At 37.4% G+C, this 23,638-nt stretch overlaps 2 protein-coding genes across 2 annotated transcripts in view; one reads left to right on the top strand and one right to left on the bottom strand.

Moving 5' to 3' along the window:
- Positions 1-1,515: 1,515 nt before the first annotated feature.
- Positions 1,516-18,320, bottom strand: ATG12 (autophagy related 12). The gene is made up of 4 exons (XM_024743354.1): positions 18,314-18,320; positions 11,784-11,920; positions 3,265-3,327; positions 1,516-2,610 (listed from the first exon to the last, which is right to left on the bottom strand). The coding sequence occupies exons 1-4, from the start codon at positions 18,318-18,320 to the stop codon at positions 2,551-2,553; spliced, it is 267 nt and encodes an 88-aa protein (XP_024599122.1). The 3' UTR covers positions 1,516-2,550.
- Positions 18,321-19,119: 799 nt separating this feature from the next.
- The window catches only part of AP3S1 (adaptor related protein complex 3 subunit sigma 1), a 73,434-nt gene continuing 68,915 nt past the window's right edge, over positions 19,120-23,638 (top strand). Inside the window, exon 1 of the mRNA XM_024743403.1 lies at positions 19,120-19,296. Coding sequence (XP_024599171.1) covers positions 19,228-19,296 — 69 coding nt within the window. The 5' untranslated portion in view covers positions 19,120-19,227. The remainder of the gene's footprint in view (positions 19,297-23,638) is intronic.

Below are 23,638 nucleotides of genomic sequence, written 5' to 3'. Positions count from 1 at the left end.
GGTTGGACAATTTTGAAGGAGAATAGTATTTGTAAAAGTAAACCTGCTGAACTGTTTTCTGAATACTTTCCTTCCATTATGTGGTCTGTAGCTGAATTCCCTTAGTCCAGAAGCTTACTAAGTATATTACAATCCTTGGAAAATGAAGCAGAAGCTGCACAAAAGGTGATTTTCATTATCATACCTCTGAACACTGTACTTTCCCGCTTTGGGTTACACACAACTAAACTGGTTGACTAATGCTATATAATTTAAAAGCATGGTCTGCACTTCTCTTTGAGTTTTCTAATCTTATCAGAGTAGATGATATTAAATGTCCCTTCAGGGTTAAAACTTCTACAGAAATCATAGATTCCAGGAAGTATTCAATCTTATTTTGATTCCAGATAAACATTCTTAGCTTACCTTACACCCTAAACATGGGGAACTCACTGTGAAGGCCTCGGCATAGGCAGCTTCAAAGACGCAAAGCACACTATTCTAACATTATATACACTGTATGTAGAATGGGTCATCTTTGCACAGTAAGATAAAGCGTGGCATTACTGATGTTGATTTTCTCATTCATAAATATGGAAAACTTAAAATATAACCTGAGGGTTTAGTCCCCCCCCCAAGCTCATTTAAACCAGACATGTGCAAAAATATTTTGTGAATTGCGTTCTAGGTTCTAATAACCAAATAACTTATGGGATCCAGGCTTATGAGTAAATGTTATATAGTCAGCACAGAATAATGTAAATACGGTTTTAAAAAGTGTAAAGCCCTACATATTCTTAAAGGTTGTGAGTGAAAAAATCAAAGTATACATATTTAGCTAACCTCAGATTGAGTAAGTTAGTAAATTATTTAGATCAGAAAAGAATAATTAAGTTGATGACACAAACTCAAGTAGTTTTGACTGTTAAGGTAATAGTATATCATTTGAAACCTTAGCAGCAAACATAAGATACACATAGGTTAAACACATTTTTCCCATCTGTTAAATATATATGCATATAAATATATTCATATCCTTCAGTAAACTGAAAGAGCACAAAACTAGAGAACAGATCCTTTCCATATTCAACTTATTTGACCTGAAAACAACATTCTTTCCAGCTTTCAACATACATACTAATTTCTTACTTAGCCTTTACACAATTCAACCTGAATTATTTCAGTGTTAATACTAGCTGCATTAATTTATTAAACAGGGACATCATTATAAGGGGACTCAGGAATTTGTTCTCGGGCAGAAAATGTGAACTGAACAGTGATTTCATCACCTTAAACGGAATTGTTCCTTAGCATCCCTTAATGATAATGTATGGCAGATCATTAACCATAAAGTACATTCTGGGACTTAAAGGACATAAATGTAGTTCAAAGTCCTTTGACAAAATCATACCATTCTCATCACCTTTGAAAATAAACACTTAGAATTCTTGTATACACCTTAGATCCTGTTTGAACATTCCATTCAATTTATTGGAATTAAAAAAAAAAATGTTGCATTATAAATACAATACAGAATGAAGAAAAAAGGCTGAATTTTATTTAAAGCAATTATCAGTTTAATAGCATCAGTAAAAAATGGTACTTTTAGTCATGGCATGAAATACACATAAAATCTAGCTATTTTCCAATTATTCTTTGAGCATTTTCAAGCTGGAAAATACATTATAAAAAACTGAAAGATGCTGCCTCGTTTACTCATTGAGTGCTTTTGACACTGTAAAAATAAGAGAGAGTTTCATACCACAGTTATAACCACTGGGACTCAAGAATCATTAAATGATAAGATTGAAAAGAGTCAGATGACTCATTTGTCCAAAATTTGTAAAATTCCTTGTTTCCCAATAAAACAGTTAAACCGAAACCACGAATTTTCTCTAAAGCAATCTTCCAGTGTGTCAACATGTGTGCTCTCTTGGCTAGATGTTTGCTAGAGATTAGCAGGAATAGCTATTGTCTTCTGGCAAAGAGGTAAAACCAAACTGCCTAACTCTTTCTGTCAGCTGGGTTGCCCTCTACTGGACTATGCAAGGTAATAAAGCCAGAAGGTCAATGCAACTTTGTTTCACAAAGTAACACTGTAGATAGAAATGTAAATGAGAAAAGGCAAAACACATACCTCAAACAAATTGCATTCCCCTGAATAAGCCCCAAAAGAATCCTTTAGTAAATTGACTTTTAAGGGGCGGGGGGAATCAGCAGAGTGCTAATTTTTCAAGTAAACAGTTTCAGTCATTTTGAGAAGTGGTACAAAAGCAGCTTTATATAATCTTAGTCTCCTTTTCAACACTTTGGAGGCAGCTCTGGAGCAATAGTTGTAGTAATGGGTAAACCCTAATGTCAATCTTTTATGCTGATTTGTGTTTTAATACAAATCACATTTTTGTGAGTCCATCTACTCTGTGGATATTTTAAATGTATAGACATGGGTCACAGTAGATGCATGCTGAAGAGATCACATCCACAAGTCTCTTGCCACAAGATCAAAACTTTTCAGAGCTGTTTGCTTTGTGAAGATTCATTTTAAGTTATCAATATCTTTTCCTCTGTAGCTCATCCCCATGCCTGAGATTTGCAGTAATGCAGGACCAGTTTACCATCACTGCCAAAACACTACAAAAAGAAAAACGGCAATGAATTAAACTCAATTTTTGTTATTCTTAGATGAAACTAAGAAAAAAAATGTTATACTGATCATAAACATCCTCATACATGTACATGTATCTATCAGGCTAGTTCTTTCAACAGATGCAAGCTACTATTGGACACATTAGTAATCATAAATGTTTAATAAAACTTGTCCTTTAAGCACCTTAAGCATAGATAAGCAGACATTTTAACCTTGTCCCTTCTCTACATCTGACTATAATGTATGTACTATTTTCTAGTAATGATGCTGTAAGAATGCTGAATAAAGTCATTCCTACATAGTCTCCTTTTCAATTTCTTGGAGGGAGATCTGGATTACTGATTATAAAAACAATGTAGAAGATACTACATGTAGGTAAAAAAGGAGATCTTACTTTCTGGTCATATTTCATAGTCATCTTCTGTTTGTGTTATTCATTATTTAATTCTTCAATCACTGTATACTGAGATCCAACTAAGTTCAAGGTGTTAGAGATATAACAGAGAACAAGAAAGTAATCTCTTTTCTTGATAGACAATTAAGAATGGCTTATCATCTCTTTAAATGATGTGAGTTAATGATCATACTATACACAGATGAGCATATTCCATGAAGAAAATAAAGCAGTAATGTTTTACCTCATAGAGGGTTCCAACTTCCTGGTCTGGGGAGGGGGCAAAGGACTGATTCACATAAATAAACTGCAAGAAAGAAGAAAATTATGGTGATTCAGTTTTAATGGTATCCAGATTAATCTGCATTTTTCTGGGTGCCAATCAGCCAGCTATTTCAAATTATTTGTCTTCAGAACTGAAGAAAACTTCCCTAAACCCCTTCTTTCTAATTCTCATAAATTAGTCAATTAGTGAGATCTTTATGAAGAGCATGTCTTTCCTCTGGAGGAATAACAAAATTTTTGTTCCCAGCTTTTTATAACTAAGAAACTTTTGTTTTTACAAACAGCTTTTGAAGGTTTATCCAAGAAATGACATAAGTAAAAATATCAAGTTTCTCATTTATTCATAATTAAAGACAGAATTTCTCCTAACAAAATTTTACACACACAGCCTCAAATAAAAACATCTAATAATTGAGATAGTTGGTGCATTTTTCTTGAGTAAATGACATGCATGGTTGGATTTTTTTGACCATTACCACCTCTGAAAACTCTCAGAAGTACTGAATTTCAGGCTGGGTGAGACCTCTGTAAAGTCACTTGCAGCCAAATGAAGTAGCAAAAATGTAGCATAATTGAAACCTAATGTCCTTACAACCTTGTTTATTAAAGGATTCATTGTTCAATGTTTCAGTTTAGTCTGTTTCTACTGAAACATTTTTAGTACTTAAAAAATTCCTGAAGATACTGAAACAAAAGATCAGTGTCCAAGTGACTTCTGATAGTTTTCTTTTTAGAAAACAAAACATTACTTGCAGGTTAACATATTCAATTTTCCTTGTCTACAATCAAATTTTAAGACAAATTTCCTGGGCTTCACATAGACCTTAAAAATATCTATCAGAATAGTTAGGTGATAGATACTATTTGGGACACCAGCTAGAACAGGAATAAATATCACTTATATTTCTCCTTCAGGCAATACAGTGTGGTAATCAAGAGTAGGGGCTCTACTGAGATCTAGGTTTGAATTTCGGCTATAAATACAAATAACTTTTCTCAAACTGTGTCCTTGTTTGTAAATACAGAAAATAACAGGACCTATACTTCTTGAAGCTGCTGGGAAAAATAAAATGAGACATTACACATCAAGTGTAAGTGCTTGATATACGTACTCAATAGACATTAGTTAGACTTATTAAATTATTTAAAAATAGTTCATGCTGGTGGCGCTTCCCTGGTGGCGCAGTGGTTGACAGTCCGCCTGCCGATGCAGGGGACACGGGTTCGTGCCCCAGTCCAGGAAGATCCCACATGCTGCGGAGCGGCTGGGCCCGTGAGCCATGGCCGCTGAGCATGCGTGTCCGGAGTCTGTGCTCCGCAACAGGAGAGGCCACAACAGTGAGAGGCCCGCGTACCACACACAAAAAAAAGTTCATGCTTAAATATCAACTCATTATTAAGGCTGAGTAAGGTTCTAACATAATTTCAGAAACAACAGAAATCAGTGTGCATTTTAATGTGAATTTCCTGTGATAAGGATATAATAATTTGTGTTTAGCTCCTGACAGTTTAACTATGAGTGAACATAGATTTTACTCTTTGGAACATTTTAAATTAGGAAAAGGGCTCTGGACAACAATTTAGTTTATTTCAGCAAACAATCCCTGAGTGTCTATTATGTGCTAGGAAATGCACAAGGTGTGGAATTATGAAGATTAATATGATCTCTCCTCTCAATAAGCAAACATACCTGAATAGATAAGAATATAGATGGGGAAAATGCATCTGACAAGGTCTGTAGCACAAAGATGGGGCATTAGTTTAGCCTAGCCTTTTGGTCAGGAGAGGCTTTCTGGAAAAAAAAAATGAGGAACAAATTAGGACTTAACTAGGTGCAGAGAGTAATGATTAGGACTCTGCAGGCAAAAGAAACAAAAATAAGATGTGAGTGTTGAGGGGACAGTACAGCAGATACAGTAGAGAACTATAAGAACCTGATGTAATTCTGTAACAGGAGTTAGCAACTGAAAGTGACTTTAATTTAAAAAAAGTAATTAAGGTAGTTTAAATGGAAGTTCCATGGAGGTAAAAATTTCAAAACACAATCTTTAGCTAAATGCTAGAGCTTAGGAGGATAAAATTTTAAAGAATAATGATTTCTTTTTAAATCACCAGTCTTTATATAGCTGTCTCTTTAGTTACTTTGGTTGTTATAAACTTGAGATTTTGTAGGGAGGGTTCATGGGAACAGCATTCTCTTGAGTTCTTGCACACTGCTAACAGTTTTGTGCCCTGATTAAATATCAGTTTTGTAGTAAATAAAATCCTTATCTCACACTTTCTTTGTATCTTTGCTGCTCAACTTTGATGGTAACCTAATTTCCTGAGCCATGTCCTTTCTCCCCTAGATGTCCAAAGGATTTTTCTTTTTATTTCACATCCAGTAATCTTACCAGAATGTGTCTCGGTGATTATTACACTGGGTTGGTATTCTCAGGATCTTGGTACATTTTTTTAATACGTAGTTTCAAATCTTTTTAGAAGAAATTTCCCTTGAATTATAATTTTAAGTATTTGTTTTGTTCCTTTGCTTTGGTTTTCTTCTTCAGGGACTCCTATTTCTATGTTTACTCTCCTTTGTTTATACTCAGCATTTGTCATTTTCTCAAATTCTTTTTACATTTCATTCTACCTCCCGTCCCATCCCCGAGCCTGAGCAACCAGATGCTGTTTAACATTTTTTTTAAGTTAAAAAAATTTTTACACAATATTTAAAGGTTACTTTCCATTTACAGTTATTACTAAATATTGGCTATGTTCCCCATGTTGTACAACACATCCTTCAGCCTATCTTGCATCTTTCAGTCTGTATATCCCACTCCTCCACCCCCCCTATTGTCCTCCCGCCTCCAAACTGGAAACCACTAGTTTGTTCCCTATATCTGTGAGTCTGCTTCTTTTCTGTTATATTCACTAGTTTGTTGTATTTTTTAGATTCCGTGTAAAGTTATATCACACAGTATTTGTCTTTCTCTAACTCATTTCACTTAGCATAATGCCCTCCAAGTCCATCTATGTTGCTGCAAACGGCAAAATTTCTTTCTTTTTTATGGCTGAGTAGTATTACATTGTGTGTGTGTGCGTATGTACACATCTTCTATGCATTTATCTGTTGATGGATACTTAAGTTGCTTCCATATCTTGGCAGCTGTAAATAATGCTATGAACACAGGGGTGCACGTATCTTTTCAAACAAGTTTTTTTGTTTTCTTCAGATGTATAACCAGGAGTGGAATTGCTGGGTCATAAGGTAGTTCTATCTTTAGTTTTTTGAGAAACCTCCATATTGTTTTCCATAGTGGCTGCACCAATTTACATTCCTAACAACAGTATACAAGGGTTCCCTTTTCTCCACATCCTTGCCAATATTTGTTATTTGTGTTCTTTTTGATGACAGCCATTCTGACAGGTGTGAGGTGACACCTCACTGTGGTTTCTGATTTGCATTTCCCTGATGATTACTGATGTTGAGGATCTTTTCATGTGCCTGTTGGCCATCTGCACTTCCTCTTTGGAAAAATGTCTTTTCAGTTCTTCTGCCCACCTTACAATTGGGTTGTTAGTTTTTTTGAAGTTGAGTTGTATGAGCTGTTTAAATATGTTGGATATTAATCCCTTATTGGTTATACCGTTTGCAAATATATTCTCCCATTCAGTAGGTTGTATTTTTGTTTTGTGGATGGTTTTCTTTGCTATGCAAAAGCTTTTAAGTTTAATTAGGTCCCATTTGTTTATTTTTGCTTTTATTTCCTTTATTCTAGAAGACTGACCCAAGAAAATATTGCTGCAATTTATGTCAAAGAGTGTTCTGCCTATGTTTTCCTCTAGGAATTTTATAGTATCTGGTCTTACATTTAGGTCTTTAATATATTTTGAGTTTATTTTTGTGTATGGTGTTAGTGAATGTTCTAATTTCATTCTTTTACATGTAGCTGTCCAGTTTTCCCAGCACCACCTACTGAAGACACTGTCTTTTCTCCATTGTATATTCTTGTCCCCTTTGTAGTAGAGTACTTGACATAAGTGCGTGGGTTTATTTCTGGGCTCTCTATCCTGTTCCATTGATCTATGTATCTGTTTTTGTGCAATACCGTACTGTTTTGACGACTGTAGCTTCACAGTATAGTCTGAAGGCAGGGAGTGTGATTCCTCCAGCTCTGTTCTTCTTTCTCAAGATTGTTTTGGCTATTCAGGGTCTTTTATGTTTCCATACAGAATTTAAAAATATTTGTTTTAGTTCTGTGAAAAATGCCATTGGAAATTTTACAGAGATTGCATTGAATCTGTAGATTGCCTTGGGTAGCATAGTCATTTTAACAACACTGATTATTCCAATCCAAGAACACAGTATATCTTTCTGTTTGTGTTGTCTTCAATTTCTTTCATTGGTTACTTATAGTTTTCAGAATATAGGTCTTTTACCTCCTTAGGTATGTTTATTCCTAGGTATATCTTTTTGATTTTGAAAATTCTCCTTTTTTCCTTCTATTTTTCTTCAGCCATTACCTGTTGTTTATTTGCTCTTATATTCCATCTAGTTTAGTCTCCATTTCTGAAATTTAACCTGTAATTCTTTTCCTGAGCTCTGTCACTTCGAGTTTTACTATTGCTGATTTATGTTGTTCTTTCGTGTCTTGTATCATCTTTCTTTTGACACTTGTTTTGACATAATAAATCAGTTACTGACCTGCTTGTAGGCACATTTTTCTCTGGCATGCTTTCATTGTCTGTTACTCTGTGATGTAACTCTGTTTATTTTGCTTCCTTATAACACTGTGCAGGATTTGAACTTGATACTTCTCTGTTGCTTACTTGTATATGAAATCAGTTTTCCTCAACTTTTAGAATGAAATGAGTTAGTGTAGTTTTGCTAACTCCACAGCGCTCCCTCTACTGTTGTTTTTTGTATAGTGTTGAACAATATGGAGGTCTGCTTGCTTTCTTTATTTTTATTATTTTTATTTTTTTTGCGGTACACGGGCCTCTCGCTGTTGTGGCCTCTTGCGTTGTGGAACACAGGCTCCGGACACGCAGGCTCAGCGGCCATGGCTCACGGGCACAGCCGCTCCGCAGCATGTGGGATCTTCCCAGACTGGGGCACGAACCTGCGTCCCCTGCATCGGCAGGGGGACTCTCAACCACTGCGCCACCAGGGAAGCCCCTCTTTCTTTTTTTTAACAATTAACATTTTATTTATTTATGGCTGCACTGGGTCTTCGTTGCTGCACGTGGGCTTTCTCTAGTTGCGGAGTACAGGCTCTAGGCATGCGGGCTTCAGTAGTTGTGGCGCATGGCCTCAGTAGTTGTGGCTCACGGGCTCTAGAGCACAGGCTCAGTGCATGGGCTTAGTTGCTCTGTGGCATGTGGGATCTTTCCGGACCAGGGCTCAAAGCCATGTCCCCTGCACTGGCAGGCAGATTCTTAACCACTGCGCCACCAGGGAAGTGCCGGAGGTCTGCTTTCTGAGCTTTCCAGGTTGTTCCTCTCCATTTTGACCTGGTCCTTCTTTTTCCTTCCTTTCCCTGCTTAAATGTGTTTCACTTCCAGAAGTTCCTCTTCAGTGTGGGATCTTGTCTTGGAAGGGAGCCTGAGTCTGTTTTGAGAGTTCTCAGGGGCTAGACTGCTCCAGTCCCTTAAGTCCTCCTTATGCAGATATATTGTAATTGCCTGCTATTGGAGAGAATCAAACACTCTCAATTTCAGCTACTATTCTTAAATTGGCCCACTGTACTTTCCAGTGAATACCTGTTAGCTATTTCCAGGTTCTCCCTTTCTCAGTGCTATCAGATGCCAATCCTACTGTTTATTTTTTTCAGCACATTTGCTAATACAACGCAGATCCTGTGGTCATTGGTGGGTATTCCCACCAACTTGAATCTTAGGTTTCAGGATACTTGTCATCTAAGTTCTTTTGTAAGTATACTGATCATGGGGTTTTGGTTTTGCTTTCTAGTTGACTACATTTTTGTGGGAATTCATGCCTTCTGACACCACTGCTATCTTCCCAGAATCCCCAGCATTACTTTTTCTTTTGACATTTATTTTGTGAAAATAAGGTAGGGTACAGCTCTATGAAGCCAGAAGATGTGAGTTCTAGTTTAATCAGGAAAAGTGACAAAACGACTACTTTTGTTTATGTTTCCTATTGCTTAAATGGGAAGAGATAATCAGATTTGCTACAAAGCTTTAAAGTTGGACCATGTGAAATTGCTGAGTTTTTTTGGTTAAAATGATGGATTGATGGCAGTTTTACATGGTTCAACCTAATATATATTGACATCAACCAAGTCCTTTCAGATTACTGAATATAAGCAATATAAAATGTCAAAACTCTAACATTAACATAGAACACAGCATTCTTTCAACTTTTCTTCTATCCACAAATTTATATAAGTAATGCCTTAATTACTTGGTACTCCTCTGGTTACCTACCTCTCCAACTCTTCATGGTAGACCGTTAGTAGAGATAACTTCTGCTCATTTCTCTTAAGTGTATGTCCTCATTACCCTAACTTTTCCATTTAGACTTGGACTCTAGGCAAGGTCCTCTGCTCCTCAGGTTTTAGCTACCATATGCAAGTGGATGACACTATAATATCCTTGCCCATCTCTGAAATTTAATTAAATTCTATACGGCACTCTTATAAAACAGATCTTTTCTCGTTCCGAGTGATCACAAACAGAGATGTTCACCTGTAAAACTCAAAAATCCCCATCACTTTCCCCTTACAATTTCCTTTGGAGGAATCCCTGGTTCTATGCTATCCTTACCTCAAATAACTTCTAGTGATTAACCTATCTTGCACTTACTTTTGTAGCCATGACATGACAATTTTGTGAAAGCCACTTATGACCAAAATCTTAGATCAGAGTCATTTCCACCTCTTCATTGACAAAAAGAAATAAATTCCAACACACCTCACTTTCATAAATAATAAATTCCAACACACCTCACTTTCATAAATAATAAATTCCAACACACCTCACTTTCATAAATAATCACCCAATCCTTACACATAACTGTATTTAAAAAATACTTAGTGATTCTTCAATTATCTATCCACATATACATTACCTGAGTTAACAATGACCAAGACTGTGGTCTGAAGATAAAGGCGTTCTATGTATTAACATAACATGTGACAAAATGTCAAATACATGTAGACATTTAAATTTCTGTGGCCAAATACCAAATTAAGGGGCTTCCCTGGTGGCGCAGTGGTCAAGAGTCTGCCTGCCGATGCAGGGGGTGGGTTCAAGCCCTGGTCCGGGAAGATCCCACATGCCGCGGGGCAACTGGGCCCGTGAGCCACAACTACTGAGCCTGCGCGTCTGGAGCCTGCGCTCCACAACGAGAGGCCGCGACAGTGAGAGGCCCGCGCACCGCGATGAAGAGTGGGCCCTGCTCGCTGCAACTAGCGAAAGCCCTCGCATAGAAACGAAGACCCAACACAGCCAAAAATAAATAAATAAATAAATGTAAAAAAAAAAAAAAAAACAAAACCTGTGGCATTTAAATTTTTAATCCTAACAACTCACCATGAAATGCTTAACATGTATCATAATATGAAATAAGTACACCTGAACCTTAAAAATGAGGGGGTTGGGGCGCCCACACTGCACAGTCAAATATCTGTGTATACAAGGCAGATTCAACCAACTGCAGGTTGTGTAGTAGTATAGTATGTATTTACTAAAAAAAATCCACAGATAAGTGGACTGCTGCAGTTCAAACTCATGTTGTTCAAGGGTCAACTGTATACCTCTTAGTTCTTCCACAGCACATGGCAAAGGTATATTGATTACCTTGAGAATGGGAAGGAAGCAACATTAATACCAAAACAAAGAAAACCCCAAAACTTTCTATACCGATATTCTATGATAGATCTTTCTGCATGGGCATTCAGTGACTTTTTGAGGAAAACAACCAATACGGTAGGTTAAAAAAAAAAAGTCAGTCCACACTTAAAAGCAAATCTAAAATTCATTTCTTTTCAGGGTTCTCCAGAGAATCCTTCAATAAAGCACAGAAATTCCACTAACAAAAGAAATAAAAGGACATTGCTGAAGTAACATATGTGGTTCCATATATATTTCTATATACAACAGTTATTCATTGTTGCCTAGGAACTACAATACCCCCTCCATATCTATGGGTTCTGCATCCTCCCTCAGATTCATCCAAATGTGATGGAAAATATTTGGAGAAAAAAATTCCAGAAAGTTCCAAAAAGCAAAACTTTAATTTGCCGTGTACCAGCAACTATTTATGTAGCATTTACATTGTGTTAGGTATCATAAATGATCTAGAAATGATTTAAAGTATAAGGGAGAATGTGTACAGATTATACACAAATATGCCATTTTATATAAGGAACCTGAGCATCTGCAAAGGATGCTCCTGAAATCCCCCTTGAATACTGAGAGACAAATGTTTTGTGAATTTTTGTAGGGAAATGATCACCATTGTTTTCTTACCAACTGTTCTGAAGCCACCAGTTTAAGGAACTTTTTGATGAAGTCAATGAGTCCTTGAATGGTTCGGGTTCGCTCTACAGCCCATTTCTTTGTTTTCATTATAGGAGTGTCTCCCACAGCCTTTAGCAGGATGTCAACTGTAAAGGAAAAAGAAATACAGTTGACACAATCAAAACAGGAATTAGGGGCATCCATGTCCACACAGTCGAAAATCCACCTATAACTTTACACTCAGCCCTCTGGATCCACAGTTCTATATCGCGGATTCAACCTACAATGGATTATGTAGTATTCTAGTACGTATTTATTGATAACAGTCCATGTGTAAGTAGACCTGCTTAGTTCAAACCCATGTTGTTCAATGGTAAACTATACTAACAAGTACACTGAAACATCTAAAGAGAATGTGATATAAAATACTTCAGAAAAGTTAAACCTTCAATTAACATACAGTTTATGTATTTATGACACTGGAGGTATGCCTGAGATGATAAATGGAAGATATGAAAAGATTCACTTAGAAGAATTTCACCTTCATCAAAACATTTATTTTTATTGAAAAAAAAAAAAGGTAAACCTAAATTTCCAACAAAGATGTTTAGCGGAGATTGGTTAAGTAAAGGATATTATACTCTATGGTAGGATGTATATACTGTAGTAAAGATATAAAGCACACACTCTGAACTCCCTGGGTTCAAAATCCTGGCTCTGCCACTTGCTAGGTATGTACACATATATATAGATAAGCTCTTTAATCTCTCTGTACCACAGTTTCTTCACTTGTAAAATGAGGATAATAGCAGCAACCTGATAAGACTGTTATGAAGATTAAGTGAATACATGAAAGTGTTTAGAACAGTACCAGATCATAACTCACTTATTAAACCTTAAGATAATTAAGCTACCATTAAAGATACTATAAAAGCATATTTAATAGTATGAAAAAATTATCAAAAAATACTAAATATAAAGCAGCGTAAGATTTCAATTTCATTAAAACCATCACAGGCACATATTCACATAAATGTGGAATATGCACCAAAATGATATTTCCCAGTAGGGATATTATAGGTGATAATCACTTGATTTTACTTGTGCTTTTTGTAACCACCAAGTTTTCTACAATAAACTTTTAACTAAAGGAAAACAGTAAAAATTATTAAAGAAAATACAAAAACTAGGGGCCAAAAAGGTTTCTGAGAAATCAAAGGTTTCAATAATTCAAAATACAAAGATGCAAACAGAAAGACTATGAATCTATCTCCTGAAGTTACTTCATTAAAAAGAATTAGAAAATATAAAGAACAACCAAATGGAATTGAAGAATAACTGAAAAGTGCACTAGAAGGAATCAACATTAAACTAAATGAGGCAGAAGAATGTATTAGTTCTTCTGACAAAATACTGAAAATCACTGCCGTCAAACAGAATAAAGAAAATAGAATGAAAAGAAATGAGGACAGTTTAAGAGACTCCTGGGACAACATCAAATGTGGTAATATTCACATTATATCCCAGAAGGAGAAGAGAGAGAGATCGGGCCTGAGAAAATACTTGAAGAGATAATAGCTGAAAATTTCCCTAACCTAGGGAAGCAGTCACCCAAGTCCAGGAAGTGCAGAGTCTCATACAGGATTGACCCACAGAGAAATACACCATGACACATTGTAATCAAAATGATAAAAATTAAAGGTAAAGAGAAAATATGAAAAGCAATATACAAGGGAACTCCCATTAGGCTATCAGCTGATTTTTCAGCAGAAACTCTTCATGTCAGAAGGGAGTGGCATGATATACTTAAAGTGATGAAAGAGAAAAACTTACAACCAAGAACACTCTACGCACCAAGGCTCTTGTTCAGATTTGATGGAGAAATCAAAAGCTTTACAGACAAGCAAAAGCTAGAAGAATTCAGCAACACCAAACCAGCTTTATAACAAATGCTAAAAGAACTTCTGTAGGTGGAAAATAAAAGGCCACAACTAGAAATGAGAAAATTATGATATGGAAAAGCTCACTGGTAAAGGCAAACATATAATAAAGGCAGGAAATCAGCCACGCACAAAGCTAGTAGGGAAGTTAAAATTCGTAAAATCATCTATATCCATAATAGTCAGTTAAAGGATACACAAAACAATTAGATGTAAAATATAGTATCAAAACAGTAATCATGATAGGAGAAGAGTACAAATGCAGGGTATCTAAAGTGCATTTGAAATTAAGAGATCAGCAACTTAAAACAAGCACAGCCAGATATAGGCTCCTATACAAAAACCTCATGTTAACTGCAAAACAAAAATCTGTAATAGACACACACACAAAAACGAAAAATTAATCCAAACATAATACTAAAGACAGTCGTCAAGTCATAAGAGAAGAGAATAAAAGGGGGAAAAAAAGACCTACAAAGATAAATCCAAAATAATTAACAAAATGGCAATAGGAACATACATATCGATAATTACCTTAAGTGAAAACAGACTAAATGCTCCAACCAAAGACAGACTGGCTGAATGGATACAAAAACAAGACTCATATTATTTGCTGCCTACCAGAGACACATTTCGGACCTAGACACACATACAGACAGAAAGTGTGGAGATGGAAAAAAGGTATTCCACACAAATGGAACTCCAAAGAAAGCCACAGTTGCAATATTTATATCAGACAAAATAGACTTTTAAATAAAGACTGTTACAAGAGACAAAGAAGGACACTATATAATAAGGAAAGGATCAATCGAAGAAGATATAACAATTGTAAATATATATGCACCCAACACAGGAGCACCTCAATATATAAGGCAAATGTTAACAAACATAAAAGGAGTAACTGACAGTAACACAACAATAGTGGGGGACTTTAACACCCCACTTACATCAATGGACAGATTATCCAGACAGAAAATCAATAAGGAAATACAGGCCTTAAACAACACATTAGGTTAGACAGTCTTAACTGATAGTTATAGAGCATTCCAACCGAAAGCAGCAGAATACACATTCTTTTCAAGTACACATGGAACATTCTCTAGGATAGATCACATGCTGCAACACAAAGCTAGCCTTGGTAAATTTAAGAAAACTGAATTCATATCAAGCATCTTCTCCGACCACAACATTACAAGGCTAGAAATCAACTACTAGAAAAAAAACTGCAAAAAACACAAACATGTGGAAGCTAAACAATATGCTACTAAACAACCAATGGCTCACTGAAGAAATCAAAGAGGTAATTAAAAATACCCAGAGACAAATGAAACCAAACACACAATGATCTAAAACCTGTGGAACACAGCAAAAGCAGTTCTAAAAGGAAAGTTCATAGTGATACAAGTTTACCTCAGGAAAGAAGAAAAATCTCAGACAACTTAACCTTACATCTAAAGCAACTAGAGAAAGAACAAACAAAACCCAAAGTTAGTAGGAGGAAAGAAATCATAAAGATTAGAGCAGAAATAAATGAAATAGAGATGAAGAAAACAACAGAAAAGATCAAAGAAACTAAAACCTGATTCTTTGAAAAGATAAACAAAATTGATAAACCTTTAGTCAGACTCATCAAGAAAAAAAGGGAGAGGGCCCAAATTAATAAAATGAGAAATGAAAAAGTAGAAGTTACAACGGACACCACAGAAATACAAAGGATCATAAGAGACTACTTTGAGCAACTATATGCTAATAAAATGGACAACCTAGAAGAAATGGACAAATTCTTAGAAAGCTACAATCTTCCAAGACTGAACCAGGAAGGAATAGAAAATATGAACAGACCAATTACCAATACTAAAATTGAATCAGTAATTTAAAAACTGCCAATAAACAGAAGTCCAGGACCAGATGGCTTCACAGGTGAATTCTACCAAATACTTAGAGAAGAATTAACATGTATCCTTCTGAAACTATTCCAAAAAATTTCAGAGGAAGGAACACTTTCTAACTCATTCTATGAGGCCATCATCACCCTGATACCAAAACCAGAAAAAGACATCACAAAAAAAGAAAATTGTAGGCCAGTATCACCAATGAACATAGATGCAAAAGTCCTCAACAAAATACTAGCAAACTGATCCCTACAATACATGAAAGGGATCACACATCATGATCAAGTGGGATTTATCCCAGGGATGTAAGGAGTTTTCAATGTCTGCAAATCAATCAATGTGATACAAAACTACTAGAACTCTTCAATGAATTCGGTTAAGTTGTTCGACACAAAATTAATGTACAGTAATCTGTTGCATTTCCTTTTTTTTTTTAGGCTGCACTGTGAGGGATGTGGGATCTTAGTTCCCTGGCCAGGGATCAAACTTGTGCTCCAGCACTGGGAGTGCAGAGCCTTAACCACTGGACCGCCAGGGAAGTCCCATCTGTTGCATTTCTACACACTAACAACAAAATATCAGAAAGAGAAATCAAGGAAATAATCTCATTTACCATTACATGAAAAAGAATAAATTACCTAGGAATAAACATACCTAAGGAGGCAAAAGACCTGTATTCCAAAAACTATAAGACACTGATGAAAGAAATTGAAGACAACACAAACAGATAGAAAGATATACTGGGTTCTTGGATTGGAATAATCAGTGTTGTTCAAATGACTATGCTACCCAAGGCAATCTACAGATTCAATGCAATCTCTATAAAATTTCCAATGGCATTTTTCACAGAATTAAAACAAATATTTTAAAATTTTATATGGAAATATAAAAGACCTTGAATAGCCAAAACAATCTTGAGAAAGAAGAACAGAGCTGGAAGAATCACACTCCCTGCCTCAGTACTGGCACAAAAACAGATACACAGATCAATGGAACAGGATAGAGAGCCCAGAAATAAACCCACGCACTTATGTCAAGCAGTCTACTACAAAGGGGACAAGAATATACAATGGAGAAAAGACAGTGTCTCCAGTAGGTGGTACTGGGAAAACTGGACAGCTACATGTAAAAGAATGAAATTAGAACATTCACTAACACCATACACAAAAATAAACTCAAAATATATTAAAGACCTAAATGTAAGACCGGATACTATAAAATTCCTAGACGAAAACACAGGCAGAACACTCTTTGACATAAATTGCAGCAATATATATGTATATATTTTTTTGGATTAGTGTCCTGGAGTTATGGAAATAAAAGTAAATGTAAACAAATGGTACCTAATGAAAGTTAAAAGCTTTGGCACAGTGAAAGAAACCATAAACAAAATGAAGAAACTGGGAGAAAATATTTGCAAATGATGCAACAGACAAGGGATTAATTTCCAAAATATACAAAGAGCTCTTACAGCTTAATATCAAAAAACAAACAACCCAAACAAAAAATGGGCAGAAGTCCTAAATAGACATTTCTCCAAAGAAGATATAGACAGCCAAAAGACACAGGAAAGATGCTCAATATTGTTAATTATTAGAGAAATGCAAATCAAAACTACAATGAAATATCACCTCACACCAGTCAGAATGGCCATCATTTAAAAGTCTACAAATAATAAATGCTGGAGAGGGTGTGGAGAACAAGGAAGCCTCCTACACTGTTGGTGGGAATGTAAATTGCAGCCACTATGGAGAACAGTATGGAGGTTCCTTAAAAAACTAAAAACTAAAAATAGAGTTACCATAAAACCCTGCAATCCCACTCCTGGCCATATATCTGGAGAAAACCATGATCGAAAAGATATATGCACCTGAATGTTCATAGCAGTACTATTTACAACAGCCAAGGCATGGAAGAAACCTAAGTATCCATCAACAGATGAATGGGTAAAGAGGATGTGGAATATCATTCAGCCATAAAAAGAATGAAATAATGCCACTGGCAGCAACATGGATGGACCTAGAGATCATCATAATAAGTGAAGTCAGAGAAAAATAATTACCATATGATATTACTTATACGTGGAATCTAAAAAATGGTACAAATGAACTCATTTACAAAACAGAAATAGAGTCACAAACAGAAAACAAACTTATGGGGGGATGGGGGGATAGATTAGGAGTTTGGTATTTATATATACACACTACTATATATAAAATAGGTAAACAACAAGGACCTGCTTATAGCACAGAGAACTATACTCACTATCTTGTAATAACGTATAATGGAAAATAATCTGATTAAGAAAATATACATGTATGTATAACTGAATCACTTTGCCATACACTTGAAACTAACACAACATTGTAAATTAACTATACTTCAATTTAAAAAAATTAAAAAAAAAGACATCCACAATCAAAGGAAACACTGAAAGCAGAGGTGTTCTGCTGCCCCCTAAAGTCAACTCTATTCTATTACAACCTTCCTGTCCCATTCCTTGGTATTAAAAATTGGGTCCCAATGAGGTTACTGAGATCAATTTACTGAAGTTTACCCCTGGAATGAAGCCATCTAGAACACATAATGCACAGTTTATCTTCCTACTAAAGTTTATCTTCCTTCTTCCATTTAGTAATCCTACCCTCAGTTATCTAAGCAAAAGAGATGAACTGGGAGATAGCTAAGGAGATTTTGGTTAACTCACCTTCCATACCTCCCTGTCCCTGTTCCTTCAATCCCCTGGGGCTATCAATCAGTCAACTGCAACTGGGCATTGCAAGAAAGTGAAGAAGAAAATAGTGAGTTGTACTACTGAAGAAGAGAGCGACAGCAAGAAGCTACTCGAAGGAAAAATATTTATTATGATTATAGCTGTATTTTATTACTAATTTTTTTAATTCTAAAGGTGATTTGTTTGTAGTTCTCCACTCTAGCTACACAGGAGACTCAACTGGGGGAACATGTATAAGAAAACAGATGTCTACATCAACTAAATCAGAATCTTCTGGAAATAGGGCCTCGGCACTGCTATGTTTAAAAGCTCCCTCAGGTGATCCTAAAGTGCCGCCATAACTAACAAGCTTGGTCAGCTTCAGTAATATGTAGATTAAACCAAAGGTGGAGCATATGAAATAGTTAAGCTTTTTCCATGAGAAAAGGTCCTCAAAAAAGGATGACAACTTCAGGGTAGACATTAAATAGCTAGAAAGTAAGTTTTCTATCACAGAGGCTAACTCAAATGCTCACAGGAGCCAGAAGATGAAAATTCGATTTCTAAATGATAGTTAAAAATCATAAATTGTGCAGACTCAAGAAGACATGCCATATAACCTCAGGCCATATCTGGGAATGTGGGCCTTATTTTTTAGCCACAGTATTACACAGCAATCTTCAGGGTCAAGTACGTAGTTAATTGTTGACTAAGACTGCTAGATATTAAGACAAACTCTTTGAAAGTCTGTTTCTGCTTATAGTAAATTGCAAGGGAAAAAAGGGAACAACAGTTCGTGTGCGGGAGGGGGCGGGTGGGGAAGGATCGCCAGCGAGATCCCGAGGCGAGGCTCGCGCGCCCGCCCCCGCCCTGGCCCCCAGCTCCCACCCGGTCGGCCCGGCTCAGCCATGATCAAGGCGATCCTCATCTTTAACAACCACGGGAAGCCGCGGCTCTCCAAGTTCTACCAGCCCTACGTGAGTACCCCGCTGCAGCCGATTCGGGCTAGGGGGAGTCGCTGGCGGCCGGCGGCGCCCTCAGGACGACCCCCTCAAGCGCGCCGCGGCCCTTCTCGCGCCCCGGCCGTCTCGCGCTCCGGGCTGTCAGACTCCCGGTGGGTGTGCCGGGTGCCCACCTCCCGCCGCGCTCCCTTCCTCCGACGTGGCTCTGCCCAGGTGGCTCCTCCGCCTGTCTGTGGGCTGGGTGGCTTCCCGGCTGCGCGGGCGAGGCCCTGGAGACTTCCCTGTGCGGGGCCGAAGCCAGTCGGTCAGCCGCAGCCCCCCTGCGCCCGCGAGCCCACCCGACGCTCTCGCCGATCTGCAGCCCGCGGCTTCTGTTAGCAGCCGAGGGAGACGGCGCGGAGCCGGTAGGTCTCGCAGCTCCACCTCCGTGACTCCCAGCCTTTCCTGGTGGACTTCTTTCTCTTCTCCTGTGGACGGATGGGCTACTGTTTTTCGCTGCCATCCTGTCGTCACGCAGGAACTTTGGTTTCTTGCGTTTGGAGACATGCACGCTCAGTACAGTCTCTCCAGTAGGTTGCCTTACGGGATCTACTGCCCCTGTGACTTTCAGGTGTCTCCTTTGTAACGAAAAAGATAAGTGAGGACCTAACGTTTTTATGTGGCTTTTCCCCCAGTGGCTGCAATTTATCTACTCCTGCAATAACTGGCGAGGATTGTAGTTTGACCAGTTAGAACTGTGATGCTATACCTGAAAGTTACCATTTCAGCGGCTGGTTTGGCATTTTTCTACGTAAGGGAGTTTGTCCTAATTTATAGTTTTTCTTTCTCCTTACGAAGAATAGTAATATCTGTTAAACTCTTTTAGAAGTGTAAATATTGTTGAAAAATGCAGAAGATTTTAAGGTAGTGAAGATAAGTAATTTATCAGTGTTTGAGGGAGGGTTACAGACAGATGTGCTTATCTGAGGGCAAAATTCACCACTATGTAGAACACAATATTAGGCTCTCAGTGGTGGGATTAATGTAATGTAAAGAGATAATACCTATTGCGTAGTATTGGGCATTTTGCTTAGAGCCAAAAAATGAGCTTTCAGCTAAATACTGAAAGTGTGCCAAGGCTAACACTTTTATGCAGATAAATCCCAGATGGAAATCATTCCTGCTGTTAAAAATTAAATGTGAAATGTCACTTTGCCTAAAATGATAATGCAGTCTGTGGAGGTGTTAGCTGAAGTGAGAAATCTTGAGCTCATTCCTCATTTCCTTAAGTAGTTTTGCTTTTGCTGGCGATAAAGAATATTTTCTACTACTCCTGTTTGGTTTTAGTGTAGCATAATTTAAATACTAATGCTCTAAGAATTCTACATCATTCTTTCATCCAGGATAAAATTCTAGTTGATTCTTCGGAGTGGAAAAAATCCCCTTGACTTTATATTGCTACCCATTTGCCTAAAATATAGTACTGTGCTAGCCTTTATTGAAGGGATCTTTCTTTTAGCCATTTTGCCTGTGCCATCCATTTGCAGTGTAGAAACAGTGTGTTCCAATGGTGAAACAATTTTAAAATGTGTTTTTCCATATCTCCACTTAATAACTAAGCACTAATCAAAGTAGAAGGTTTCATGGCTATTCTTTAATATCAGTGTAACCACTTCTGTAGTGTAGAATTTAACCACGTACAGAAAAATGTATTGAATTTGGAAATCCAGGAATACATCTTTCTCTTGTCCAACGATGGCAACAGAAATATCTTTTACTTTACTCAGTAGGTAGCAGTGAAGGTTAATGTGGGAAGAGACAGTTGTTGCAGCAGTGGCAGCTCTGGTGTCATTTATGGTCATTGCTACATGACAGTGTTACGGGGGTGGGGGCAGGGAGCTGAGAGATGTAAAAAAGAAGAATCTAGTGGTTGCTGGACGTGTGGAAGTGGGGATGCTAGGAACTGTTACTGGTCTTTTATAAATTGAGTTTTGCTAACTGTGTATTTACTTTTGTCATTCAGGAATAATTTAAGATAATTTATTTATTTATATATTTGCTTTCTCTGATAGATCATAACCTGTTTGAGGGCAGAAATCTTTTTCATTCAGTCAGTTCATTTATTCACTCTTTATTCCATTTGTTTGTCAGCAAATGTTCATGTCATGCCTACCATGTGCAGGCAGTGTTTTAAAATTTGGAGGTGAACAAAGAGATAACTTCTGCTCTTTCAGCAGGGGCATAGACAAAGCTAATAAGTAGAATATATACCATGCCAGATAATAATAAGTGCTGTGGGAAAAATAGAGCAGGGAAGCGTGATAGGGAATGCAAGGATGACACTTTAAAATAGGATAGTCAGGTAAGTTTTCACTGAGAAGATGATATTTGAGCAAAGACTTGAAGGAGGTGAGAAAGGCAGCCTTGCAGGTATCTGGGGGAAGTTCTTTCCAGGCAGAGGGAGCAGCAGATGCAAAGGCCCTGAGGAGGGAATGCCTGTTTGAAGAACCTGTCTTATTGGAAGAATAGGTGCCAAGATGACTGGCAAAAGCAGACTATGTGAGGAAAGAGGAGTTGGAAATGAAGTCTGCATGTACAGGGCATCAGAGTTTATTCTATTCTCACTGCCTGGAATGTCCTTCCCTTCCACTGCCAAATGTCTAGATTCCATGCTTAACTCAAACATCACTTAAGCATCCACTGAATCCTTTTATCTTGCTTAAAGACTTCTCTTGGTTCTTAGGATTTTATTTTTATCTTTATTATGGTATAATATTCTATTTCGCATCCCAAAATTCCTTGGACCATCGTATAGATTCCTTAAAGGAAGGTATCAGGTTTTAGATATACTTGTGTTACCCCCAGCAATCAACATTCAGCTTTGAATATAAAGAACTCCATACATCTTTGCTAAATGCATTCATCAGAGTTTCCTAGCTTGAGATGGAGTGTGGATTAGAAATGATTTCCTAAGGTTCCTTCCAGCTCTTTTTTTTTGGCTGCGTTTGTCTTCATTGCTGCACGCTGGTTTTCTCTAGTTGCGGTGAGCTTGGGCTACTCTTTGTTGCTGTGTGCGGGCTTCTCACTGCGGTGGCTTCTCTTGTTGAGGAGTGTGGGCTCTAGGCGCGCAGGCTTCAGTAGTTGCAGCGTGTGGGCTCAGTAATTGTGGCTCGCGGGCTCTAGAGCGCAGGCTCGGTAGTTGTGGTCCATGGGCTCAGTTGCTCCACGGCATGTGGGATCTTCCCAGACCAGGGCTCGAACCCGTGTCCCCTGCATTGGCAGGTGGATTCTTAACAACTGTGCCACCAGGAAGTCCCCCTTCCAACTCTTAAAATTCAGTCCTTTATTAACTAGAAGTTTTAAGAATCCATGCCTTTAGGACAGAAGTAATGATGAAATAGCTGTAACTGCAACTGTTTGTTTTTAGTTGAAAGAAGTCTTTAAGAAGTAGATATCCAATAATATTGAGTTTTTAGTTTAATTTATTAAGGGATATCTAGGTGTGTGGCTGGGGTACCAGTTCTGTACTCTGATAGGATGCTGAGATTTGAGTCCAACAATATTGATTTGACACTGAGGAGTTTGAAAACTGTTTAACCATTTGCGAACCAGTTTCCCTTACTGCATTGGATTTCCATTTCTTATTTATCCTCCCTCATGATACGACAATTTATATGTTCATCTTTACCCTTTAATAGTACATATTTCCAGTTCCCGCTGTAATAGATTTTTAGGTTTGATTGTGCCTCCAACCTGCTGTTATGTGAGGGACATACGAAGTCACACCAGTTTTTCTAAACTGAAGTTTTTGATTCATTCGGCTAGAGTCAGACGTTAAGATTTCAAGGGTGGACTCAGAATGCATCCTGCGGCCATGGCGCACGGGCCTAGCCACTCCGCGGCATGTGAGATCTTCCCGGACTGGGGCACGAACCCGTGTCCCCTGCATCGGCAGGCGGACTTTCAACCACTGTGCCACCAGGGAAGCTCCATGACTCTTTTTGAATTATGGTTTTCTCAGGGTATATGCCCAGTAGTGGGATTGCTGGGTCGTATGGTAGTTCTATTTTTAGTAGTTCTATTTTTAGTTTTTTAAGGAACCTCCATACTGTGCTCCATAGTGGCTGTATCAATTTACATTAGAATGCATCCACTTTTGTTTTTACCTTCTGTATCCTTGAGCTATGACTGCAGAAGTTCAAATGTTTTTCTTGGTTTGTTCTTTAATTGATATTTAGCCATAGCACTTGGCAACAGTAAACTTTAGTGTTTTTATGTTTGCTTGGCAATATTTGTGTATTACTATAAATGACTAATGAGATTTATATTTCGTAAGCCAGATATATATATATATATTTTTTTTTTTTTTTTTTTTTGC

The sequence above is a fragment of the Neophocaena asiaeorientalis genome, unplaced genomic scaffold (genome assembly GCF_003031525.2).
Source record: "Neophocaena asiaeorientalis asiaeorientalis breed wild unplaced genomic scaffold, Neophocaena_asiaeorientalis_V1.1 scaffold26, whole genome shotgun sequence".
NCBI lineage: Eukaryota > Metazoa > Chordata > Mammalia > Artiodactyla > Phocoenidae > Neophocaena > Neophocaena asiaeorientalis.
The sequence above is the reverse complement of the archived record's forward strand: the minus strand, read 5'-3'. Positions and strand labels throughout refer to the sequence as shown.

What these genes read in the sequence shown, in the direction of transcription:
- ATG12 (XM_024743354.1), bottom strand. An exon ending in TGGTGGCTTCAGAACAGTTG is followed by an intron (nt 3,328 to 11,783) that starts GTAAGAAAACAA and finishes TCTTTCTTGCAG; the next exon opens with TTTATTTATGTGAATCAGTC. An exon ending in AAGTTGGAACCCTCTATGAG is followed by an intron (nt 2,611 to 3,264) that starts GTAAAACATTAC and finishes TTCTTTTTGTAG; the next exon opens with TGTTTTGGCAGTGATGGTAA.